The 23,077-nt window shown below is 31.8% G+C and overlaps 1 protein-coding gene across 29 annotated transcripts in view; it reads left to right on the top strand.

The window, feature by feature from the left end:
• The first annotated feature begins 519 nt into the window (after positions 1-519).
• Positions 520-23,077, top strand: part of LOC111059297 (protein unc-80 homolog) — a 177,154-nt gene continuing 154,596 nt past the window's right edge. For 17 of the 29 annotated variants that reach the window (XM_039432696.1, XM_039432689.1, XM_039432684.1 and 14 more), the window contains exons 1-12: positions 520-1,070; positions 1,284-1,396; positions 2,139-2,187; positions 4,682-4,708; positions 6,111-6,131; positions 6,829-6,974; positions 7,848-8,013; positions 9,706-9,931; positions 13,738-13,889; positions 18,566-18,649; positions 19,485-19,544; positions 21,484-21,650. In XM_039432696.1, the coding sequence (XP_039288630.1) occupies positions 1,032-1,070; positions 1,284-1,396; positions 2,139-2,187; positions 4,682-4,708; positions 6,111-6,131; positions 6,829-6,974; positions 7,848-8,013; positions 9,706-9,931; positions 13,738-13,889; positions 18,566-18,649; positions 19,485-19,544; positions 21,484-21,650 (1,250 nt within the window). In that variant the 5' untranslated portion in view covers positions 520-1,031. The remainder of the gene's footprint in view (positions 1,071-1,283; positions 1,397-2,138; positions 2,188-4,681; positions 4,709-6,110; positions 6,132-6,828; positions 6,975-7,847; positions 8,014-9,705; positions 9,932-13,737; positions 13,890-18,565; positions 18,650-19,484; positions 19,545-21,483; positions 21,651-23,077) is intronic. The other 12 variants (XM_039432690.1, XM_039432695.1, XM_039432693.1 and 9 more) reach the window with 5 other exon arrangements.

Raw genomic sequence — 23,077 nt, 5'->3', positions numbered from 1 at the left:
AACATCCTCAGCTACCTTCTGAAATACCCTCCACCATCACTACTTCACCATGTTCCACCCGTATCCTTTATCCTTCCCTTCCCTTCATGACTAGAGTTTATGTGCACATCATCTCAGCAAACAAAGAAGAGTCACTAAATGGATGAATCTATCAGAATAATTATGACTGCCAACTTCAATGACACACCATTTTCTATACAGCATACAGCTCATCACATTCTAGTAGCTTCACTACTTGTTCAAAATTAATTATTCTGTTCAACAATAATCAATTTTGTCGATTACATCTTACTATCTTATTCTACGTGAGGAACATGTACTTCATTTAGCCCGGTGATTTCTTTGTAGGTAATCCCAAAAAACGCCCACAGATGTCTCATAGGCTTACAACTTACGCACCCCTGTAGAGGAGGGAGTTTTCGACTTGAGCTTTCCATGTTGGCAACACTGAATTCCCAGCATCTCGCTTTTCTTCCCCTGCTGACGCTGCTGGCTGCTCTGCAGTCTGCGCTCCCACTCGCAGTCTCAGATCAATGACACAAGTGCGAGTGAATGAGTAGAAAGGTACCTGACAATATAACCTCATTTCTCTCACTCCGACAGAAAATCAATTTTCCAAATGTTTGAACCGTACAAACAAACATGTATAATAATAAACACAACTTACATAATAATTAGTTACACTAAAACCGAGCCAGTTCGTCCTTGCGTTGAAAAGAAGAAGAAATGTAGATTGTCAACATTCAAACGGAAACTGCGCACTTTAGTTTCAGCCGTCAAGAATTTCCGTCTACACGATCATCATCCCGGCCATTAGTATAATGAATAAAGTGAGTAACATTGTTCCAAAGTTCAACGAACCATTCATTTTGATTGAATAGTGATATAACATGTGTATAAACTTGGTGACTTGTGTATTATTGCTTGGATGTGGAGTTCAACAAGAACAAAGAACAAAGAAGAAGGATTGATAAGGGTGATAAGGAGCACCTCTCATCAATACAACACTATTGATCCGCAGGAGGAGACTGATGGAGGAAGCCATATTCATGCAAATCTTGAATGACGAGGTATTTTCTTTGTTTTATTTATCAGGCTCCACTTCACTGTGGTCGCTTCTCTATCACTAAGGAGATAAAATTGATAAAATAGTTGTTACCGTACAGCAGTACTGGTAATGTTCAGTACATTTTTTCTGGTATGTGAAACTGATGGTTTCTGAAGATTTTGCTTTTAAAAAATTAATATAAATGAAGGAAAATATCAATTCAATTATTCCCCAGAAAATGGAGAGGGAGAAAGAGAAGGAGAGGAGAGAATCCATCGACAGTGACAGTGAGCTCAGCCTTGAAGCTCTACCTATTCCTATTCAAGTCTTTTTCTGGCAACAGATAAGGTGAGTACCTATCCATCAACGTGATTCTCCATAAAACTTCTTTCACATTATAGCATGAAAAACCAAACGAACAAACTAATATTGCAGTGGCTGCATACTATATTGATAATCCAGTTTATTAACCCACTATATCTATGAAGTTATTTTTAACATGTAGCCTAGTGACAAAATATACTCATTGACTATTATTGAAGTACGGTAACTATCTCCGTTACCCTTTCATTTGTTTGATTATACTGATTAGGCTTTACCTCCATTATCATAATAATATAATGATCAAATGTAATATAATGGTCTGATAATCTGGATCTGGATTATTCATGGGTTCTACACTCTGTAAGAATATTTTTGAATAAAAATGTTTTACACCTTTTAAAACTGTGGATGGTGGAGGAGATCAAAAGAGCCCAACGACTGTGCGCTAAATAATATATATGATATATTTACGTAAGGTAAAAATCAGCCATTTCTGAATTTTTCACATCCAGTTTTTACTTTGATAAATGGAAATAATAGCTTAAAACTTCAAAGCAACTTTATAAAAGAAATAACGCTGATGACAATCCCCTTTCCCCCTTATTTATTAATCTCTTTCACATAGAAAGATTGCATTGACTTTTTTTGTCGTAAGTGAAACCTATGAGATTCAATGTGATTGTGAATGAAAATGTGAGTTGGAATGCTATTTATTTATGTTCTATGAAATATCACCTATCATAATTTTATTTTCTTCCTCTCGCAGCCCTTTTATACGACCAAAACTAGGAAAGCATCATGAGGCTTCCTGTATGGTGAGTTATATTCGAACATTCTTTTGCTGTTCATATATTTTCATATTCCTACTTTTTCATATTTATATTCTAAAGAAGGCTGCTAAAATAATAGAAATTGAAGTTGATATGGAAATAATCCGTTTGTTATGGAACAGTTATTCCATATTAGTATAACTTAAATGGATGATCAAATGCATAAATCATGAATGATTCATGATCGAAGTGATATTTTGCAATAGTTTTTGCAATACTTTTAAAAAATATCGTTATTTAGAGAAAAACAATCCACCCAGTAGTTTGAAATAATTCATTGAATGCACTTGAAGAGAAAAAGATGAGTCCAATCTGATGGATAATTGTTTTGTGTAACCTTTTCAAGTTGATAAAATTCTGATTAAAATCAGATTGAAAAGTTCTCATTATACCGGTATTCTTGAGGTACATTGTTGTAATGGGAGAATAGAGTAGGCTAATATCAGTGGATCATAATTCATTATTATTTGACAAAGCTAAAAACCTGACACTTAACTCTGATACGTGAAAGTAAGTAGTAGCTCTTGAATTTGTACTGTAATTCATATCTTGATTAACTAACTCGTACTTAATAGGCTGAACGATTACTTTATCATTCATCATGAATTTCATAAACACTTTTTCAATCTGCTATGTAATTAATTTATGTGAATAGTGCTTCTCTCTGCCTTTTCGCACCAAATGTGTCCCATTATCCACCACAATACTTTATTGACAATGACAGTCAATACCATAATATTAAAGATTCCATTTTATTTGCTCGAAAACTATTTCGTGACTGAGTGTAAAAATTTCATCAATTCTATTTCAGTTTTCATGTGAAATTTATAATGTTTTCATGTGTGAATTATTTATTTGTATGCTTATCGCTTTATTTGCTTTGCCAAAAATGTTTTGTGTTTAACTGTGTTTACTGTCAATGTTGAGCAAATGAGTGTTCGAGAGTAAAAAGCAAACACAGAAGTTTGTCTTGACTAATTGCATGCATTGTTGGCTATTTTTTACTGTATATTTAATTGCTCGGCGAATGTGGAATTGTGTACATTAAAATTGAAAGCTCTCAAATATTTGTCGAGCCGAATTAACATGTCATGATTTTGATGAGCTCCACCTTGATTAAAAATATATATTCTCATACTAAGATTGGTAGGATTCTCCGTAATGTTAATTGTAAAATCATTATCAACAGATAGCCTATTGTTGAACTTCTACATAATTGGAATCAATTCTTGAACTTTTCGATAAAATTTCTTGTAAAATCTTTCACCAAATCAAATGTCAAAAAGACATAATTTCGAAACAATAGAAACATATTATTCAAGTTTTTATGGGACTAAACTCGATTTCTGTAGTTTTAAAAACTAATAAGATTTTCAACTAATATTAACAAAGAAAGAAAATGAAAACTGAGAATGTTAGATGTTGACTACATTCATTATATTCGAATAAATGTGGTGAATAAATAGTGTTCAATGTCTTTTGAATAGATGTGTAAATATATATATATGTGCTTACAAGTTCGTCTTCTGTGATGTGATTATGAAATGATTCAATTAATTGGTACTTTATCTATCACTATTAAAATTTTTTGAGAAATCGACTTGATATGAATTGAATTTTCAATAAAATTTCTCTATCCTTTGCATACATCACTAGAAAATGTGGTGTTATTCATACTCCAGATTTGTTAACCGTTGTTGTTACTATAGTATTGTGATCACAATGATATACATAATAATAATATTATTACATCATAATATTCATTTCATCACAATGATAATCTATATTATTGTGATGGAAATATATTTAAAGTCGGTTTGACCGTCATTCAAATACCGATAAATGATTAACAAAAATAGAGATCAAATTAAAGTTGCTTAACTACTAAAGAACGATCTCTCAGTTATAGAACAAACCATAAGACCAACACAAACTTAGCCCAAATGATACCAACTTCACATTTGGTATTTTTATTACCTATATTCGGTTCGGCAAAAGGATCAGACTGAATGCTTCAAGAACGATCCTAGGATTAAAAATATAAAAAGTTCTGTTATGGACTATTTCTGTTCTAATCTCATGGTCTGTTCCGGAGAAACTGAAATATTATCAATTTTTAGGCTGATTAATAATGACTTATAATTTGAACGTTGAACAATTTCACGAATAATTATCAAATTACACACCACGTGAAAAGATGTATCACTAATGAATATTTCTGGATTTAATTTTCTTGTAAAACGAGACTGTCTACGAATCGGTTGTACAAAATAACAAAACCGTCAAACTTTTATCAAGGTAAAATCAGTTGAGTGATTGGAAAAAGTACTAGCTATTTGAAACATTCCATATTGTGAGATTGGAAGTGTTGTCTAAACTGATACAATTGTTGTAAATTGTTGATAACTAAATGTTGTGTTGTCTGTCTATGATTGTGGATTGATATGCTTCTGTTGTGGCCATGCTTTTCTGTCAACAGTTCTGTCAACATGGCCCTGGCCACCATGTAAGTGCACCAAGGCTGCACCCTCAAGTACAAATTTTCCTCATTTTTTGTTAAATTTTTCCTGCACACATCACAATCCATTTGAACATTTTTTAACATATGCAAATTAGAAAAATAATTCGTTCAAATTGATCCATTCCTTTCCAGGCTTGCCTTATCATATTTATCCATTCTGAATTATTACCAAGAGGCTATTCTATTTGAATTAGCTATTTTTGCTTTCTATAGTAATATTATATTCTTCCTCCATTCATTTCTCTTACACAATCCATGCATTCTTAATCGTATGCTTTTCTTTAATATAATCGAAATCCAATGCATTCTTCTCTTCATCCTTCTCCCTTTCCTTCTCCTCCTACCATTACTCCTCCTCCTCTTCCTCCTCTCATACCATCCTCCACCTTAATTTTCTCAACTATATCACTAAAACCCCCTTTCCTTACAAGAAATGTAAAAATTTGTGATTCTTTATGAAACCAATTTTGCATGTGAAATACCAAATTTTAATATAATTTGAAAACTTTAATACTACTGTCACATTTATCAAAATACCTTCAAGAAAAACTCATCTGTACACCGTAAGCTTAACTTTCTGCATTTTGTATTTTATCATCTTCATTTTTTTGATCGTAGAAAAGGTTGATTAATTTTCTGCTTGTTTCATCCCTCGAAGTGAATAATTGATTCTGTTTCCTAATGGAGCTTTATTCAAAAATTTCATTTTTCGAATTAACTTACAGTTTTATATTTCAGATATCGGATATCAGAGATATTCAGAACTATTCCTTTATTATATATCAGATATTCGTAACTATTTCTAGGTTCAAATCCATCCATTTTTCGATTTTTTCTGGTGTAATTGTCATTTTTTTCGAAAAGAGGATGTGAATTAACTAATATATCTGAAATCTTCTCAGAGAAACTTTATTATTGGAAAATAATTGTTCTTCTTCATTTATTGAGAAACATTTACAGTGGAATATGTGAGAAATTAAAAATATTTAATTGGCAGAGGAGGTGTTGTATGCACACTCATGAACTAGTATTCATTGATGATGTCAAAAATTTCTTATGCGAAAAGAAGTTTTGGAATAATATGTATTTGATTATTGTATTAAAGGCAGTTCTTGATTGACTTCCAAATTTCTTTTGTGTAAGTGAATGAATTTCCACAGTTTTTCAGATCCTCTCATTATCAGTATTAGAATTAACATCAATATTTGAAGATTCTTCTTAGAAAACGGAATAGGCTTTCACTAGCGATTCATTTTTCAAGAGTCATGATTTCTTCCCTAAATAAAAATCTTAGATGAAAGTGACTTATGCTATGATGTAGTTAGGCGGCTTGCACTAATATAAATGTCTTTCTTCCTGCTCTCTCATGACAATTTCTCCTGCAAAGGAGCTGAAAGAAGCTTGCAAGGTAAGAAATTCTACAAACATTTCAATAAAAGTGTATGAATAATTATAATATGATTCGCGAAATGTAGAACTCAAAGCGTTTTTCTTGTCTTGAGAGTTGAAGTAGCTCATTGTCAGTTAATAAAGTGATTGTTCTAATGAACAATATTTTGCCATATGAATAATTATTGTTGGAAATTACTTGTTGATACAAATTTCAGTATTCTCAGTATCTCATTGATGTTTAGTATTTTTCATTCACAAGAAACTTCTCTTCCACTGAGAACACGAGATAATTCTGTGTTTCCCTGAGAATAATCAAATCATCCATCTGTTACAATTTCTCTAGATGAGAAACGTTTCCTTATCTTCAATGTCTACAATTATTAAATCAGCTACAAATGATTAGTTGATGAACAATCTCTCTCTGAATTCTACTATTTCTCGTAATATTTTCTTAAAACCATTTAGTGTAAAAATACTATACATTGATGTAGTGCATTTTTTTAATGTGAGAGTTATATTTCATTGTTTGTATTATACTATCTATCATTCTATATATTTCGTAGAAATAGTTGTCGAACAATAGAGAGGCAATCTCATATCTGCTTTTCCAGAAGGATATGAAGAAACTATAGAAAACTCAGATCTATCTAAATCTTGTTTGTTCCTCAGTGATAGAAGTCGTGGATTACGAGCCTAATTCTTTATTTTTGCAGTCATTCGAGAAGATTCTTGTGCAGAACATACAGTTCGGTCTCTCTCCAAATCTGACAACAGCCATCCAGTCTATTCCCAGATGGAGACTGATTCAAGCTTCCTTCCCCTACGTTATGCACAGCATTGCCACTCTTCTTCACAGCAGGTAAGTCTACGCATAGTTCTCAACTGCAAATTGAGCTGAATAAATTTTCTACTATTCTCTTTTGTTGATGTTCCATTAACTATCTTATTTCAGAATGATTTTTTCACAATTAGTAATTAGTGATTCATACGTTATTCGTCTATTCAATAATTACATAGATCATAGAGTCAAATCCTTTTTTTGGAGAATTTCTCCAACTGGATAAAAAACAGAATCCTTTAGAGGTGTAGTTTTGTCTTCTTTGGTTTATGTCGAGATAAGCCCGGAAAATGCGCATAACAGATAACACACAAACTGGAATGCATAGCTCGTATAGTATGGTTGAATCAGTGGTTTGCGAAAAATGGTATATGTAAGGCTTGTTCGCCTCCAAATGATGCTCAATGGTCAATAGACTAGCAAATGGCGGCCAGACAAACTTATGTTTTCCTGACCGAACACTAGACAAGATCTCGATGGAATTGAAAATATACAGTGCATATATAGACATTTGATACTTATGAGCTTTATATGTGTTCTGTTTCTGCCATACGCCGAATAATAATGATAGTGATTTGGTTGCCTAATTCGCCAACTGCAAGAGATTACTTTGGAAAGCACCATATTATTATCTGAATAAATCGAATAATCTGTTACCCGTGATATATCACAGGCTTTTTCTAGTATATGAATAAAAATGATACTCCTCCAGTACCTTTTTTTATAGCTCAGTTTCTCATTGTTTGAATGTTTTCAAAGTGTCTTTTGTTGAAATTCAATATTTCCGTAGCGGAACATCCCTCACTCTTGTGAACCTATTTATTGAGATGCATAGAGGGTTGTATTTAACTGTTGGCTGCCACATTGTAATCTATTGTTATCGGTCATTTGCAGAAAAGACACCAGTATACAGAGTCTTGGCACTGCAGAGACCAAACTTCTCTATATTCTCCATTGGATAATCCTGGACGCTGCAGAAGAATGTGCTGATGCTGATTTTGAAAAAGGAACATATCAGAATTCACCCTACTATTATCTTTTCACCATACCTGATATGACTGTGAGTCTTTGCAATTAAACAACCATTCTCTTTTAAAGTTCAAATTACTTTCTCCTGCACTCACTTTTTAAGGTTGTGGAGGTGATATTGTTGTTGTCATCAATACTGAATGAAGAGGCTAGATTGTATCTAACCACATATTTATTGAAAAACGAGACACCGGTTTCGGTTGTTACACCATTATCGATCTTTAGTAAACTTGAACTCAAGTTTTTAGTTTACCAGAGATTAATAATGGCGTAACAAACAAAACCGGTATCTCGTTTAATACTTGAAATTAAAATTTATACGTTTTTTCAATAAACTTGATCTCAAGTTTCAATTCTATCAAATATTTATAATGATGAAACAACTGAAACCGGAATCTCTTTTTTTTAATAAATATGTGGTTGGACTACATCCAGTCTTTTTAGTCAGTACTTACTTTACTACCTGGAACATAATAGTAAATCACTACTTCCTTTTTGCCCTCAAGACTAAAAAAACTGAACAATTTTCTATGAACAAAAAGTGACTCCATTTGAATAGCACGTAAAGCATCTCTATTCCAAGAGCTCACGTTTGAAATAGGTCAGAGAAGTCAGAGATCAGATGAGGAACTATCCAAAGTTGTCATTAAACTATTGTAACTGAGTTCAAGGCGTCAACCAGAGATCTGTTCAACTTATGAAGAATATGTTAGTATGCTGTAATTATCACATATTTGATATTAGTATAAAAATTTATACATATTCATGAATACTTCATGCTGTTCAAAATACCAGCCCACGAATATTTTCCATCAGCTGAGTAAATCACGTAAATGGAGTCGGCACCATTGTTTTATTCTTACAACTTTTGCTGACACAGCGCTGACGGCAGTGCCAGGCTGCCAGCTCACAACTCAAACTTCACTTTCTAAGTTATGTTGGAAAAAGTGTTGTTATAGAAGGTGTTTTTATCACCTAGGTTTAAACATTTCATTTTCAATTTGCATTAATGTAGGTGGAGGAAAAATGTTGTGTACATTTTCCCCCAAGTTTTGCAACTTAGAGTCGCTTCTTGCATCCCTTCGCCATCGCTCCTTACCTGCATTCCAGATGTTTTCGAACATTGGCCATCCATATTTGCTTTGATCTATAATGGTTAAGAGTCCATTCAAATGCTCTCATTGGTGTTCTCTCCGTATTCATCCTGCATAAGGGCCATATACCATTTCACCTGGTTCTTACCAATGCTACTTAGTATAGTTTCTTTCACGTTCATCTGCTCTGTTATTACTTCATTCCTTACTTTATCTTATAGTGATAGAGCTGCGTATTTTTTCCAATACATCATTTCCTTGGCAAGCAAGTTTATACTCGCCTACTTCTATAATACTGATTTTTAATCAAGCCCTCTTCCTTCATGAGGAAAAAGCTGCAGCTGAATTATATGTATGAGAATAATGTTTCTAAATATTGATGAGCCTCCATCCTTTTCATTATATTGGTTGTGAGTTATCTCATCACAGGTTGGGGCTGATATAAATAAAGCACATTATTCGATATCATTTATTATTCGATTATCATTCGATTATTCGATTAAAGTGCAATAAAGCATTGTACGTTGGAGAGAAATGAATAATATTAGGATACCGTAATCAATTCATCTATTAATTTATAGAAAGTTTTGAGTCGCATATTTCCAATTCAATTTTTTATCTCATTACAGCTATTCATCTATCTATTCGCACCTCTATGCCATCACATCAAAGAGCCAGATTTGCAAGCATTCCGACTGGAGAATGGTCTGAAAATATGGCAAGCGTTGTGGGAGTACCGTCACCCGGACAGCCTCTGCTTCACAGCCCACTGCAAGCCCAAACCTCGCTCGTTTTGCACCAACTTGCTCAAAACCAATCAGCAAACAAACAACACTGATTTCTTCATTCCTGGAAGTGAGTCGAAGCTCTTCATATCTATGCGTACTTAATTACTTATAGGCACGCAATAACTCTTGAACAATGAGCTTATCAGTAAAAATGTTCTCCAAAATTTCCAAAGTCTCCATCCATACAACATTTTCAAAATCGGAAGAGAACAAGAAATACATACGGAACGAAAAACAAAGATACTAGTTTAATGATTTCAATAAAAGTTTGAAGAAATGTGAAGTGATTATTCTAGATTCCTCATAAATCCTGTCTCAACCAGAATCTATATTATGATATTGTAGGAATATCTTCTAGAAAAGCTTGTTTTCCAGATTAATAAAACTGTGAATTGTTAAATAGTATATTTTGCACCTAGGGCCGAAAATTAGACATTTCCGGCTCGAAATCGGTTTTCAAGTCCGAGGCCGTAGACCGAGGACTAGAAAAGATTGAGAGCCGGAAAATCATTTTTGCCTGTGTTGCGAACGCTATTTTTCGCCACACAAAAAAAAAATAATAATAATGTTAAGTTGGCAATTTTGAAAGCAAATCATATCAAGTTATAGAAATGATCATTTATTGATAATTCAAATACCTATTTAATTATACTAGATACATAAATACATATCAAATTATAAAAAATAAGCATTATTGACAGTTCTTTGTTTTTCATGTAAAATAAATTATACAATCATTACACTTTTTATACAACAAATCTATATTATTTTATTCTTTAATATTTAAATAGAAGTTGAATGTGCAGTTATGATTGTTTGAGAACATGAATCCTCTAGCAGATTCTACTACTTTTTTCTGAGAGGTCAAATGTACATTCAAATTGTTTGTATTTACAGTCTATTCTGATTGGTTCTCATGACATTTAATCTCAAATATTCAACAGACTTTTGTGCAATCTGGCTTCATAATACAGTATTATAAATAATACTCCCAAAATAAATAATAATTCATCCATTTATCCATGAGATATTGCACCAGGCGCTTTGCGCTTTGTGCCCAGTGCAATATCTCATGGATAAATGGATGAATAGAATCTTCATTACTATTTTGAAATAATGTGATGAAAAAAATTAATATAATTGCATGTTTCACAGTTTTGTCTCAAATTACTCAAAATATATCTAAAAAATTGATTGGAATTTTAAAAAAAGTAAGTACGGTAACTAATATAAAAAATAGCTAATAAAAGTCGAAATTCATCGACAAAAAAAAATGTCATTGACCGAGATTCGAACCTTGATCATGTTAATCACCAAATTATGAGTACTGATGTATTACGCCTATATGCTCTCGGCCATTGCATATTGTTGAACATAGGCGCCTGACTCATAAGATTTAGCAGACACGTAATACTGTAATGTAAAAAACTAGACTTCTAAAGTTTACTTCACTCCTAAAAAGTGTACAACATACTTTGGCTCATGACTTATATTATTAAAATTAATATATTATCTGTCTCACAATAAAATTTTCACTCTGAATTAAGTCAGGTAACGTATCTAGGCTACTACTATAATAATATAGTGTATAGCGGCAAATTTGAAGCCGGTTTCCGGCATTTTCACAACAAAATATTGCTCTGAAAATAGTTAAATCATAGAGAAAACATTCGAAGATTCAATCTTGAGTGGGCCTAATGTTTTCTCTATATGGTTTAATATTGAAGAAAAATATTATCCAACAGTTTTAATAATGAATTTCGGAAAAATTACTAGGAATTTTCAGTCAAGGATGAGTTTCACCAGTAGGCTTACCTTAAACTTCAGAACTCTGCTGTATTTTCTTATTATTATTGTTGATTGTATTGCATTAAGAAGTGGAATTCGATAATAAAAAGAAACAATAATTGTTAATAATTATTATTACTTTTAAATATTGATACAATTATTGTACTTTGATTCTTCACTTTTAAATACTAGCGATACGTACCTTTCTGACAATGGATAATGCAGCCAACATTATATTGTTGAGGCTATTTATAAATATTAAATTATGAAACAGTAATTTATAAAATATATTATAGACATAATACCGCGATTCACTATACATAATTATATAGATTATTACAGTCGTTATGAGATTATCTCTCTATGATTTGTGAGATCGGATACGATCAGCTGTTATTCAAGGTCATTTTACAGCCCCAGGGCCGTAAAGTTTTACCGGCCTGGTCGGAAAACAATCACTTTCAGCCTCCATATGACGCACGTAAACCAGCTCATTACATCCAAGTGTGGCGAAAAAACAATTATATACATATACTGTACATAAACATAATTATAAACATATATTGCATGTTTTATGTTTATGTTTTGAAGGGACGGATTCAAAGATCCAAAGGTTCAAAGAACCTCACATGTCAACCGACGCATATTGTGTGTCCCAAAAGTATGTTAGTTAGCAAACCAACTCCCATGTCCTTTACAAGGTCCAGGAGTTTCTTCCCCATACCAACATCCCATTCCTCACCTGGTTGCTTACAGCCAAACAGAGCCCTTCTTCTAGCTCCAAGACTTTCGCAATCCAGTATGATATGCTTAGGAGTCTCTTCAGACTGATTACAAAGTCTACGCATCTGGCTTTCATTCTGAGTCCAATTGTGTGGAGATGTTTCCTGAAGTGGCCATATCCAGTTATCAGGGCAATCACCTGCTTGACCTGACCTCTACCCAGACTCACCAGCCAGCTGGTGGAGCGAGGGCTTGCATCTGCCAGCAGCCTTTTGCCAAGTGCTTGACCAGGGTGACCCTGCCATTGCTGGTGGTGTAAGTCCCTGGACCATTTACTTATTGTGTGGAAGGCAGTTGTTTTACTTATGCCACAGCCCGGCTCTGGGCCAAGGAATGGCATACTAGAACCCCGCTTAGCAAGCTCATCTGCTCGTTCATCAAGCGCATCTGGCTTTCATTCTGAGTCCAATTGTGTGGAGATGTTTCCTGAAGTGGCCATATCCAGTTATCAGGGCAATCACCTGCTTGACCTGACCTCTACCCAGACTCACCAGCCAGCTGGTGGAGTGAGGGCTTGCATCTGCCAGCAGCCTTTTGCCAAGTGCTTGACCAGGGTGACCCTGCCATTGCTGGTGGTGTAAGTCCCTGGACCATTTACTTATTGTGTGGAAGGCAGTTGTTTTACTTATGCCACAGCCCGGCTCTGGGCCAAGGAATGGCATACTAGAACCCCGCTTAGCAAGCTCATCTGCTCGTTCATTACCTCCTATGCCTACATGGCCAGGTACCCAACCAAGATGCACAGAGTTGAGCGTTGCAAGCCTGCTGAGCGTTTTGTGGCACTCCCACACCAATTTGGACTTGATTTGATTAGAGTCAAGAGCCTTGAACCTGTTCCAGACAGGCCTTCTCTCCATTGGCCTGCAACTTTCAGTCGATAGGCTGATTTCCGTGCCTCTGCCATAATGAAAATGTTCAATGGCAGTAAGCCAAGAGCAGCTCAAGAGTTGCTGACGGGCTGCTCCTGGAAGCTCCGGTGACTAGAAGTGTGTATATTGCATACATTTTGCATATTCATTTCCCATAATATATTGCAATCATTATAATAGTAGCCTATTCCAATAATATTGATACTGTGACTTATTAATTTCACGAATTTTTTCCATGTGGATGTATTTCATGCTTACCATTGTTCAAATCTCGCATACACGTTTTCAATTCCTCATTTCTCATACAGTTTTCTCAATAGTTTTCTATTGAGTCTTGCAAAATGGGCAAGAGAGAAACTGTGAATGAAAAATGTAAAATGGAATGCGTGTATGCAGAGATGTGTCAATGTGTACATTTTTCATTCACTTGAAGGAAAACCATGTGCTACGGAAGAGACGGGTGGCGTGTACGCGGAGAGTCCCCCAAGTCAGACGACCACCTTCTCGTTTGGCGATCAGCAGTCCGCTTCAGCGGCCAGCACCATGACCACTGCTCAACCTCCGGCAACTAAGCAAGATGAAGACGTCAGTAACAACTAGCAAATAGTCCGCACAATAACTCTAGATATATTTTGTACTTAACATTGTAAAAGAGCATGCTATTTAGTTTGTTACATATGTGTAACCAAACCATGTTTTACATGTGTTTTCAAACACGTTGGTTGCCGTGAGGATCCTCAGCCAGTTTTCTCTAGTATGCCTTGAGGATCCACGAATGATTCTCGAGCATCACATTTTCAAATTTTGATTACAAAACAATGAGGATCCACGAATGATTCTCGAGCATCACATTTTCAAATTTTGATTACAAAACAACGGTCTCCTGGAATTGCACTCAATCAACTCTAGGCCTCAGTAGATACTAATAATGCACTTCTGCTCTCTGGTGATCAGTTTCACGAAGTTTCAGAAACTGTGGGTCGATCCAATGTTCTATTAGTGATTACAATAATACTAACAGCTGTTTATCTATTGTTCACTAGTGTAATTTCAGGTTATGTGTATCATAATGATCTTATTTATGTATAATTGAACGAACGGAGTGAGGTCTAAGATTCAAGTCGACAGTTTGGAATTTCTCTTAATGTTTAAATGTTTGAATGTTTAGAGGTTCAAATGTGTCAATGTTTAAAAGTTCAAATGTTCAAATCTTTGAATGTTTAGATGTTTAAATGTATGAATGTTCAAATGTTTAAATGTTAAAATATTTCAATGTTTAAATGTTTGAATGTTTCAATGTATCAATGTTTCAATGTTTAAATGTTCAAATGTTTAAATGCTTAAATGTTAAAATATTTGAATGTTTACATGATTCAATGTTTCAATGTTTAACTGTTTGAATGTTTAAATGTTAAAATGTTTAATGTTTTAATTTTCTAATGTTTGAATGTTTAAATGTCTAAATGTTTAAATGTTTATGTTTAAATGTTTAAATGTTTAAATGTTTAAATGTTTAAATGTTTAAATGTTTAAATGTTTAAATGTTTAAATGTTTAAATGTTTAAATGTTTAAATGTTTAAATGTTTAAATGTTTAAATGTTTAAATGTTTAAATGTTTAAATGTTAAATGTTTAAATGTTTAATGTTTAAATGTTAAAATGTTAAATGTTTAAATGTTAAATGTTTAAATGTTTAAATGTTTAAATGTTTAAATGTTTAAATGTTTAAATGTTTAAATGTTTAAATGTTCAAATGTTTAAATGTTTAAATGTTTTAAATGCATAATGTTAAAATGTTTGAATGTTCACGTGATTCAATGTATAGATGTTTGAATGTTTTAATGTACAAATGTTTAAATGTTCAAATGTTCAAATATTGGAATGTTTTAATGTTTAAATGTTGAAATGTTTGAATGTCTAAATGTCTGAATGTTAAAATCTTCCAATGTTTAAATGTTGATATGTTTGAATGTTTGTATGTTTGAATGTTTAAATGTTTGAATGTTTAAATGTTCAATGTTCAATTTTTTAAATGTATAAATGTCTGAATGTTCGAATGTTTAACTGTTTAATGTTTTGAATGTTTAAATGTTCAAATTTTCGAATGTTGAAATGTTTGAATGTTTGAGTGTTCGAATGTTTGAATTTTTGAATGTTTCAATGTTCAAATGTTTGAATGTTCAAATGTTAAAAAGTCAAGTGTGTGAATGTTCAAATATACAAACATCGCTATGTTTAAATGTTTGAATGTTTAAATGTCAATGTTCAATTTTTTAAATGTTTAAATGTCTGAATGTTCGAATGTTGAAATGTTTAAATGTTAGATGTTTGAGTGTTTGAATGTTTGAGTGTTTGAATTTTTAAATGTTTCAATGTTCAAATGTTTAAATGTCAAGTGTGTGAATGTTCAAATATTCAAACATCGCTATGTTCAAATGCTTGAATGTTTTTATGTTTAAATGTTTCATTGTTCAAATGTTTCAATGTTTAAATGTTCCAATGTTTAAATGATTGAATGTTTCAATGGTAAATGTATCAATTCTTCAATGTTTCAATGTTTGAAAGTTTGAATGTTTGAATGTTTAAATGTTTAAATGTTTAAATGTTTAAATGTTTAAATGTTTAAATGTTTAAATGTTTAAATGTTTAAATGTTTAAATGTTTAAATGTTTAATGTTTGAATGTTTGAATGTTCACGTGATTCAATGTATAGATGTTTGAATGTTTTAATGTACAAATGTTTAAATGTTCAAATGTTCAAATATTGGAATGTTTAAATGTCTAAATGTTTAAATGTTTAAATGTTTAAATGTTTAAATGTTTAAATGTTTAAATGTTTAAATGTTAAAATGTTAAATGTTTAAATGTTTAAATGTTTAAATGTTTAAATGTTTAAATGTTTAAATGTTAAATGTTTAAATGTTTAAATGTTAAAATGTTAAAATGTTTAAATGTATAAATGGTTGAATAGTTAAATGTTTAAAAGTTTCAATGTTTAAATGCTTAAATGCATAATGTTAAAATGTTTGAATGTTCACGTGATTCAATGTATAGATGTTTGAATGTTTTAATGTACAAATGTTTAAATGTTCAAATGTTCAAATATTGGAATGTTTTAATGTTTAAATGTTGAAATGTTTGAATGTCTAAATGTCTGAATGTTAAAATCTTCCAATGTTTAAATGTTGATATGTTTGAATGTTTGTATGTTTGAATGTTTAAATGTTTGAATGTTTAAATGTTTAAATGTTAATGTTTAAATGTTTAAATGTTTAAATGTTTAAATGTTTCAATGTTAAATGTTTAAATGTTTAATGTTTAAATGTTTAAATGTTTAATGTTTAAATGTTTAAATGTTTAATGTTTAATGTTTAATGTTTAAATTTTAAATGTTTAATGTTTAAATGTTTAAAGTTTAAATGTTTAAATGTTTAAATGTTTAAATGTTTAAATGTTAATGTTTAAATGTTTAATGTTTAAATGTTTAAATGTTTAAATGTTTAAATGTTTAAATGTTTAAATGTTTAAATGTTTAATGTTTAAATGTTAAATGTTTAAATGTTTAAATGTTTAAATGTTTAAATGTTTAAATGTTTAAATGTTTAATGTTTAAATGTTAAATGTTTAAATGTTTAAATGTTTAAATGTTTTAAATGTTTAAATGTTAAATGTTAAAATGTTTAATGTTTAAATGTTTAAATGTTTAATGTTTAAATGTTTAAATGTTTAAATGTTTAAATGTTTAAATGTTTAAATGTTTCAATGTTTGAAAGTTTGAATGTTTGAATGTTTAAATGTTTAAATGTTTAAATGTTTAAATGTTAAATGTTTAAATGTTTAAATGTTTAAATGTTTAAATGTTAAATGTTTAAATGTTTAAATGTTTAAATGTTTAAATGTTTAAATGTTAAATGTTTAAATGTTTAAATGTTTAAATGTTTAAATGTTTAAATGTTTAAATGTTAATGTTTAAATGTTTAAATGTTTAAATGTTTAAATGTTTAAATGTTTAAATGTTTAATGTTTAAATGTTTAAATGTTTAAATGTTTAAATGTTTAAATGTTTAAATGTTTAAATGTTTAAATGTTTAAATGTTTAAATGTTAAATGTTTAAATGTTAAATGTTTAATGTTTAAATGTTTTAAATGTTTAAATGTTTGAATGTTTGAATGTTTAAATGTTTAAATGTTTAAATGTTCAAATGTTTAAATGTTAACATGTTCAAATTTTCAAATTTTCAAATGTTTAAATGTTCAATGTTCAATTGTTTAAATGTTTAAATGATAAATGTTTAGATGATTAAATGTTCAAATGGGAATTTTTCATTTCAAGGATAATATAAAAGGAAAAAGGGTCCTTCTTCATATGCCAATATTAGATTTAAAATCAGACTATAGAATTATCCATCATAATTCAGCTGACAAGTGATTACACAGATGTGCGGAGAAGCCAGTCTATTGCTGTATTTCCATAAGGTCTATAGTTCCAATCAGGTACTTGTGGATGGGAATTCTTCGTGAGGTCTACTGTTCACAGAACTACCAGTATATGTTTCAATTACTTATACTCATGTGGATAATATGTACGAGCATACACTGTAGGCCTACTCACTTATACTTGTAATAGCACCCAGCCCAGATTCTGGAAGCTACTAAATTATTGAGAAGTAGTATATTTGGGCAGAAGCCGGTTGTTCTTCTCATAGAATGTCATTTTGATTAAGATAAATGTATAGACGGGCGCAAAAATGAAAAATAAAATACATTTTATAGTTCTATTGTTGTTTTTCTAAGTAGGATCTTTATTCTTTGATTTTTTATGTTCATTTACAATATGGTGGCCATAATGCAGTCACGTGAAACCAGATACAACTGATACAAGTTGTCTGATCTTCTCTCTATGGTGAAACTGACCTGGCAGCTTCTGAGGAATGTTTGCTGGATTCCCTCCGGCATCCACCGTGTTGATATTCCCCAGCAATAAATTGATTGATTATTAATTGTAAAGTACGTTTCAGACTTCATGAGGCAAACTTATCCGTACTAGTCCTATAGTCTGCTATGATAATATTACCTTGATTCTGACGCATTCAGTTCAGACTATTCTTCCATGAGAGGGGTTATGATGTTCTACATTTAAGGGTTGTCTATGAACTATTGGAATCAATCGCAAAGAAGTGAGATTTAGAATAATATAACAATTCGTAATACTATAAGAATCGTACTTTGAATGAGAGACTTCAAAGTTTCATTTTTTACAGGGTGCATGGGTCTCCTCTCCCAAAGACACTGTTTTCCCTGAAACCATTCCTGAAGAAAGCTCTAGTACTGAAGAAGAACATGTGGTAAGTTCCATTATCTCTCTCCATCTGTAAGTTTCTCGACATCAAAAATTCTTGAGAAGTATATTTTTTTTTCAAATAAGATCAATAAATTATATCAGCACTCCATTGAAAGGAAGTTTATTATCATAAACTATTAATATATTGGTCATCCTTCTTCCTTGTGTTCAGTTTATGTGTTTGTGGAATGGCTCAAAGGGTTGGATCTAGCTTTGTAATAGTTATGCTTTAAACTGCTAAGTCTGCTCGGTTGAGGAAGGAGACTCAGTCTCCGAAAATTCCCCTCATTTCTAATGTAAGTTTTTAAGTGTTTTCAATTTATTTATGTCTTATGTCTCCTGTTTTAATATATATAGTTGAGAACAAATTAAGCTTCAAATTTCGATTGGCATGAGAAAGTGAAGGCTGCTTTACTCTAGTGGTGATTTATTTGTGTCGGTAGCACATATTTTTAACCCCATAGTTGGATTTTGATATTGAAACATCTCACGACGACAGTTAATAATTGTCTAATAATTATAATAATTTATTGATTTCTCAATATTACACAGTGAATCTATACCAGAATAATAAATTACTATTGTTTTTTATTGGAACTATGGTGGTGAATCTATGATGAATACATTACAATAACAATAGCAATGATAAATCATAGCTTTCTTATTGAATCATAAATGATTATGCATTTGAATAACAATAACATATATAAATTCATTTTGTATTTGATTGGAATGACAAATTGATAGATCAAGGATATCACACGTCGAATGTATATAATCCATAATATTATGTACTGTGTTGACCTCCTGAATGACATTAATCAATGCTGCTCTTTCAGGTAATATTTCGTCTCCCTTCTCTTGCCGACTCTGATGGATTGAAAGAGCAGATTTATACAGTAAGTACATTATTATATAATTTACTGGAATTTATTATTCATATTGTAACTCATAATACCTGAAAAATAAATACATATAAACCGACATCAAGATTCATGTCCTTCTGATTCTTCTATTATGCCTGGAAAAATGATTCCCACGTATAAGTATTTTTTTAATAAATGGTTTGTGGTTGAATACTTTCCTAGTATAGGCTACTCATTACTCAGGATACTAACCAGACAATATTGTATGAAAAAGTATTCTCAAATGTTAAATTTGTGGATGATGATTATTGTCACTTGAGGATGGTAATATCATATGATAATGCAATGTTACATTATTTAATAAATTTGTAATAAGATGAAAATTGATTTGAGATGTCTGTGAAGGTGAACGAATCCTCATTATTGTTGCGCGGGTTGCATACCTTAGCGCCTGTTTTGTATTCAATGAATTCTGTAGCCTGTTTAGTATGAAATAGTATTCTCAAAGAATGTTAAATGGGGTAGATGTTAGATAATCTCACTTGAGGATGATTATATCTGATAATGCAATGTAATAATATTAATAAATTTTGTAATAAGATGAAAACTGATTGTGTACGTTCTGTGTACAGTAAATTGTCCCAGTTCCAATCGTAAATTGTTCCATCACGTGACTGGTGCAAAACTACTTTTTCTCATGGAATCACCACTTCAGATCTTCGGTTCAAGTTTTTGGCGAGCACTTCCGAAATTATTCCCACCAAAGAGTGTCGTAGAGTAACGCGTAAATTAACAATGGCCGCTGTAGTGTATTATCATTATAATTATTTCAATTATTTAATTAAGTTAATGATTCAAAGCAATAGTACAGATTCAAATCAAGTAGATGGTGATGGTGCACGCAAATATTCTATGTTTGCTATAACAGATCAAAAAATACTTTATAGGTTCAAGGTTGGCTATGTTGTAAATGGAAACATTTAATTATTATTATTATTATTATTATTATTATTATTATTATTATCATCATTATGTTGTCAGAACAGATTGATTTTTCATAATATTTCAATAGACAATTATAGTTGAACTGGTATGGTAGAAAGCAAAAGATGTTTTGTATGCACATGCGCAGAGAAGCAAGCAAACTATAATTCAATCGACCAATGAGAGCTCTTCAAAAATGTGGTACTGTCACAATTTACCAGACTTCGACTGTGGGGCAGTAATTTGTTACTGGTAACTAAAATTTCTAGTACAGAATCTGTCAAAATTGTTCCCTTGTGACCGGGTAAATTGCGAATCGGGCAATTTACCACCTTTCATCTACCCAGAATGGGCCCATTAACATGTCTACTATTAAACGCAGCCTCACTATTTTTTGCGCGGGTTGCATTACCTTAGCGCCTGTTTTGCATTCAGGCAGTACAAGCAGACAGGTAGTATGGAATCAAAATAAGGAAAGACATTTACTTGTTCTTTACTCCGTGGTGTCAAGTAATGAATAGATTTTTCCAACTTCAAACTGGATTTTTATTAATTTATTAAAAAATAAATTAAATAAATAATATTGGTTCTACCGTTAGGAAGGCCGAAAGGCTATATTCATTTCTGATAGAAATAATGAACTCTTAGGCTGGCCACTAACAATGGAACGTACACACGCATGATAAACAGTCGTTATACATTGATGTGTGATTACAGCAAAATGCTTCGAGCAGAATTTTTGAGATAAGGTTTTTGTTTCTCCGATTTTTTGTTTATTTTTCTTCGCTGCTCTATTTCTGGTTTAATTATATTTCTACCATTATAATGTGTAATTTTCGAGTGGTTAATTTATTGTTATTGGTTGTTTATATAATGTTACGAGCGTCTCGCTGATAATGAACATGCATGATATGTTCTGCCGTTAGTGGCCATCCTAAGCTATTCTCATTCGTTGGAGTGTGTTCCAAAGTTATATACATTTGTTCAGTTTTGTGTGCAGGCTGACACGAGCATGTTCCAAGTGACGGTTGGCAAGCCACCAGTGAGGGGACCAACGAGGGCCACACTCAGCATCGACACCCAGCATACTCAGCACTCGGCACTCGACTCGGCAAGCACTCGCTCACACCTGCCTCCCATGCACGGCCTTATAGGGTAAATAGCTATACCCTCTAGTTGTATTTATAATGAACTAGCTGGACCGTCGAACTTCGTACCGCTAAAAAGTCAATGTATCTCTTGTCATACTTTACTTTATTTGGTAAATCATGAAATTTATCTGACAATCAATATTTTTATTTACATATCAATGCGGACTTCATATGTGCTTAGTCATGCAGCATTTATTATTCCAAAAACATATTATTTCAATCAATTTGTATTAATATCTATTAGTGAAGTGTTGAATTAAAAAAAATAGTTTATATCAGTGTTTCAAGGATGAATTTAATGCGTTCATTAATAGATAATCAACAACGGCCACGGCCTTATAGGGTAAATAACTATACCCTCTAGTTGTATTTATAATGAACTAGCTGGATCGTCGAACTTCGTACCGCTGAAAAGTCAATGTATCTCATGTCATACTTTACTTTATTTGGTAAATCATGAAATTTATCTGACAATCAATATTTTTATTTACATATCAATGCGGACTTCATATGTGCTTAGTCATGCAGCATTTATTATTCCAAAAACATATTATTTCAATCAATTTGTATTAATATCTATTAGTGAAGTGTTGAATTAAAAAAAATAGTTTAAATCAGTGTTTCAAGGATGAATTTAATGCGTTCATTAATAGATAATCAACAACTATGAACGCATTAAATTCAGGAAATATATGAGTCCAGGGAATATGCGATATACGATGAATCACACAGAATTCCATATACTTTCCATCTTCCATTTTAGGATGAATATCAGGTAAATTCAAAAATTGTAAATTATTCTATCGTTCTTCAGTAATTAAAGAATGCAATATGAATAACTCTCTTTCATGAGGTGGATCATTTTTTTCCAACATTCTCCAGTTTCTCAATGATAGGGGACTGATAATTCTGTATAGGTCTTCTAAGGAACTATTATCTACAGCTGGTAGCAATCAACTACACTTCAACTCCAAACTATCGTATTGAGCACGGGTGACCTGTTTTTGCAGCTGGTAACTTTAGATGCTAAATCATTATTATCACAAAATGATCTTGAATCATGATCATCTTTCCTTTCTTCGGTAGCCGCTTGGCCGGCAAGTACGAATACATAGGTCTGTAAAATGGATTAATAAATAATTATTATTAGCCCCCCATTAAAATTTCTGGTCAGAAACCATCCCCACTATTCACACAAAATATTACCAAAGTTTCATGCTGCTCTGTCAAATAGTTTTTTAATCCATTGCGAACAAACAAACAAACTCACATACAGACATTCATTTATATATAGATTAAACACTGTATTCAGAGCTGTTGCAGGATTTTTGCATTATGGACCAAAAACACAAAGATTTGTTTTAGTAGATTTACTCAACGTATTTTATGGACAAGTCCAAAGATGAAAACAGATCCAAATATTCTGATTCT

This window comes from Nilaparvata lugens, chromosome 7 (assembly GCF_014356525.2).
Source record: "Nilaparvata lugens isolate BPH chromosome 7, ASM1435652v1, whole genome shotgun sequence".
Classification (NCBI taxonomy): Eukaryota; Metazoa; Arthropoda; class Insecta; order Hemiptera; family Delphacidae; genus Nilaparvata; species Nilaparvata lugens.
The sequence above is the reverse complement of the archived record's forward strand: the minus strand, read 5'-3'. Positions and strand labels throughout refer to the sequence as shown.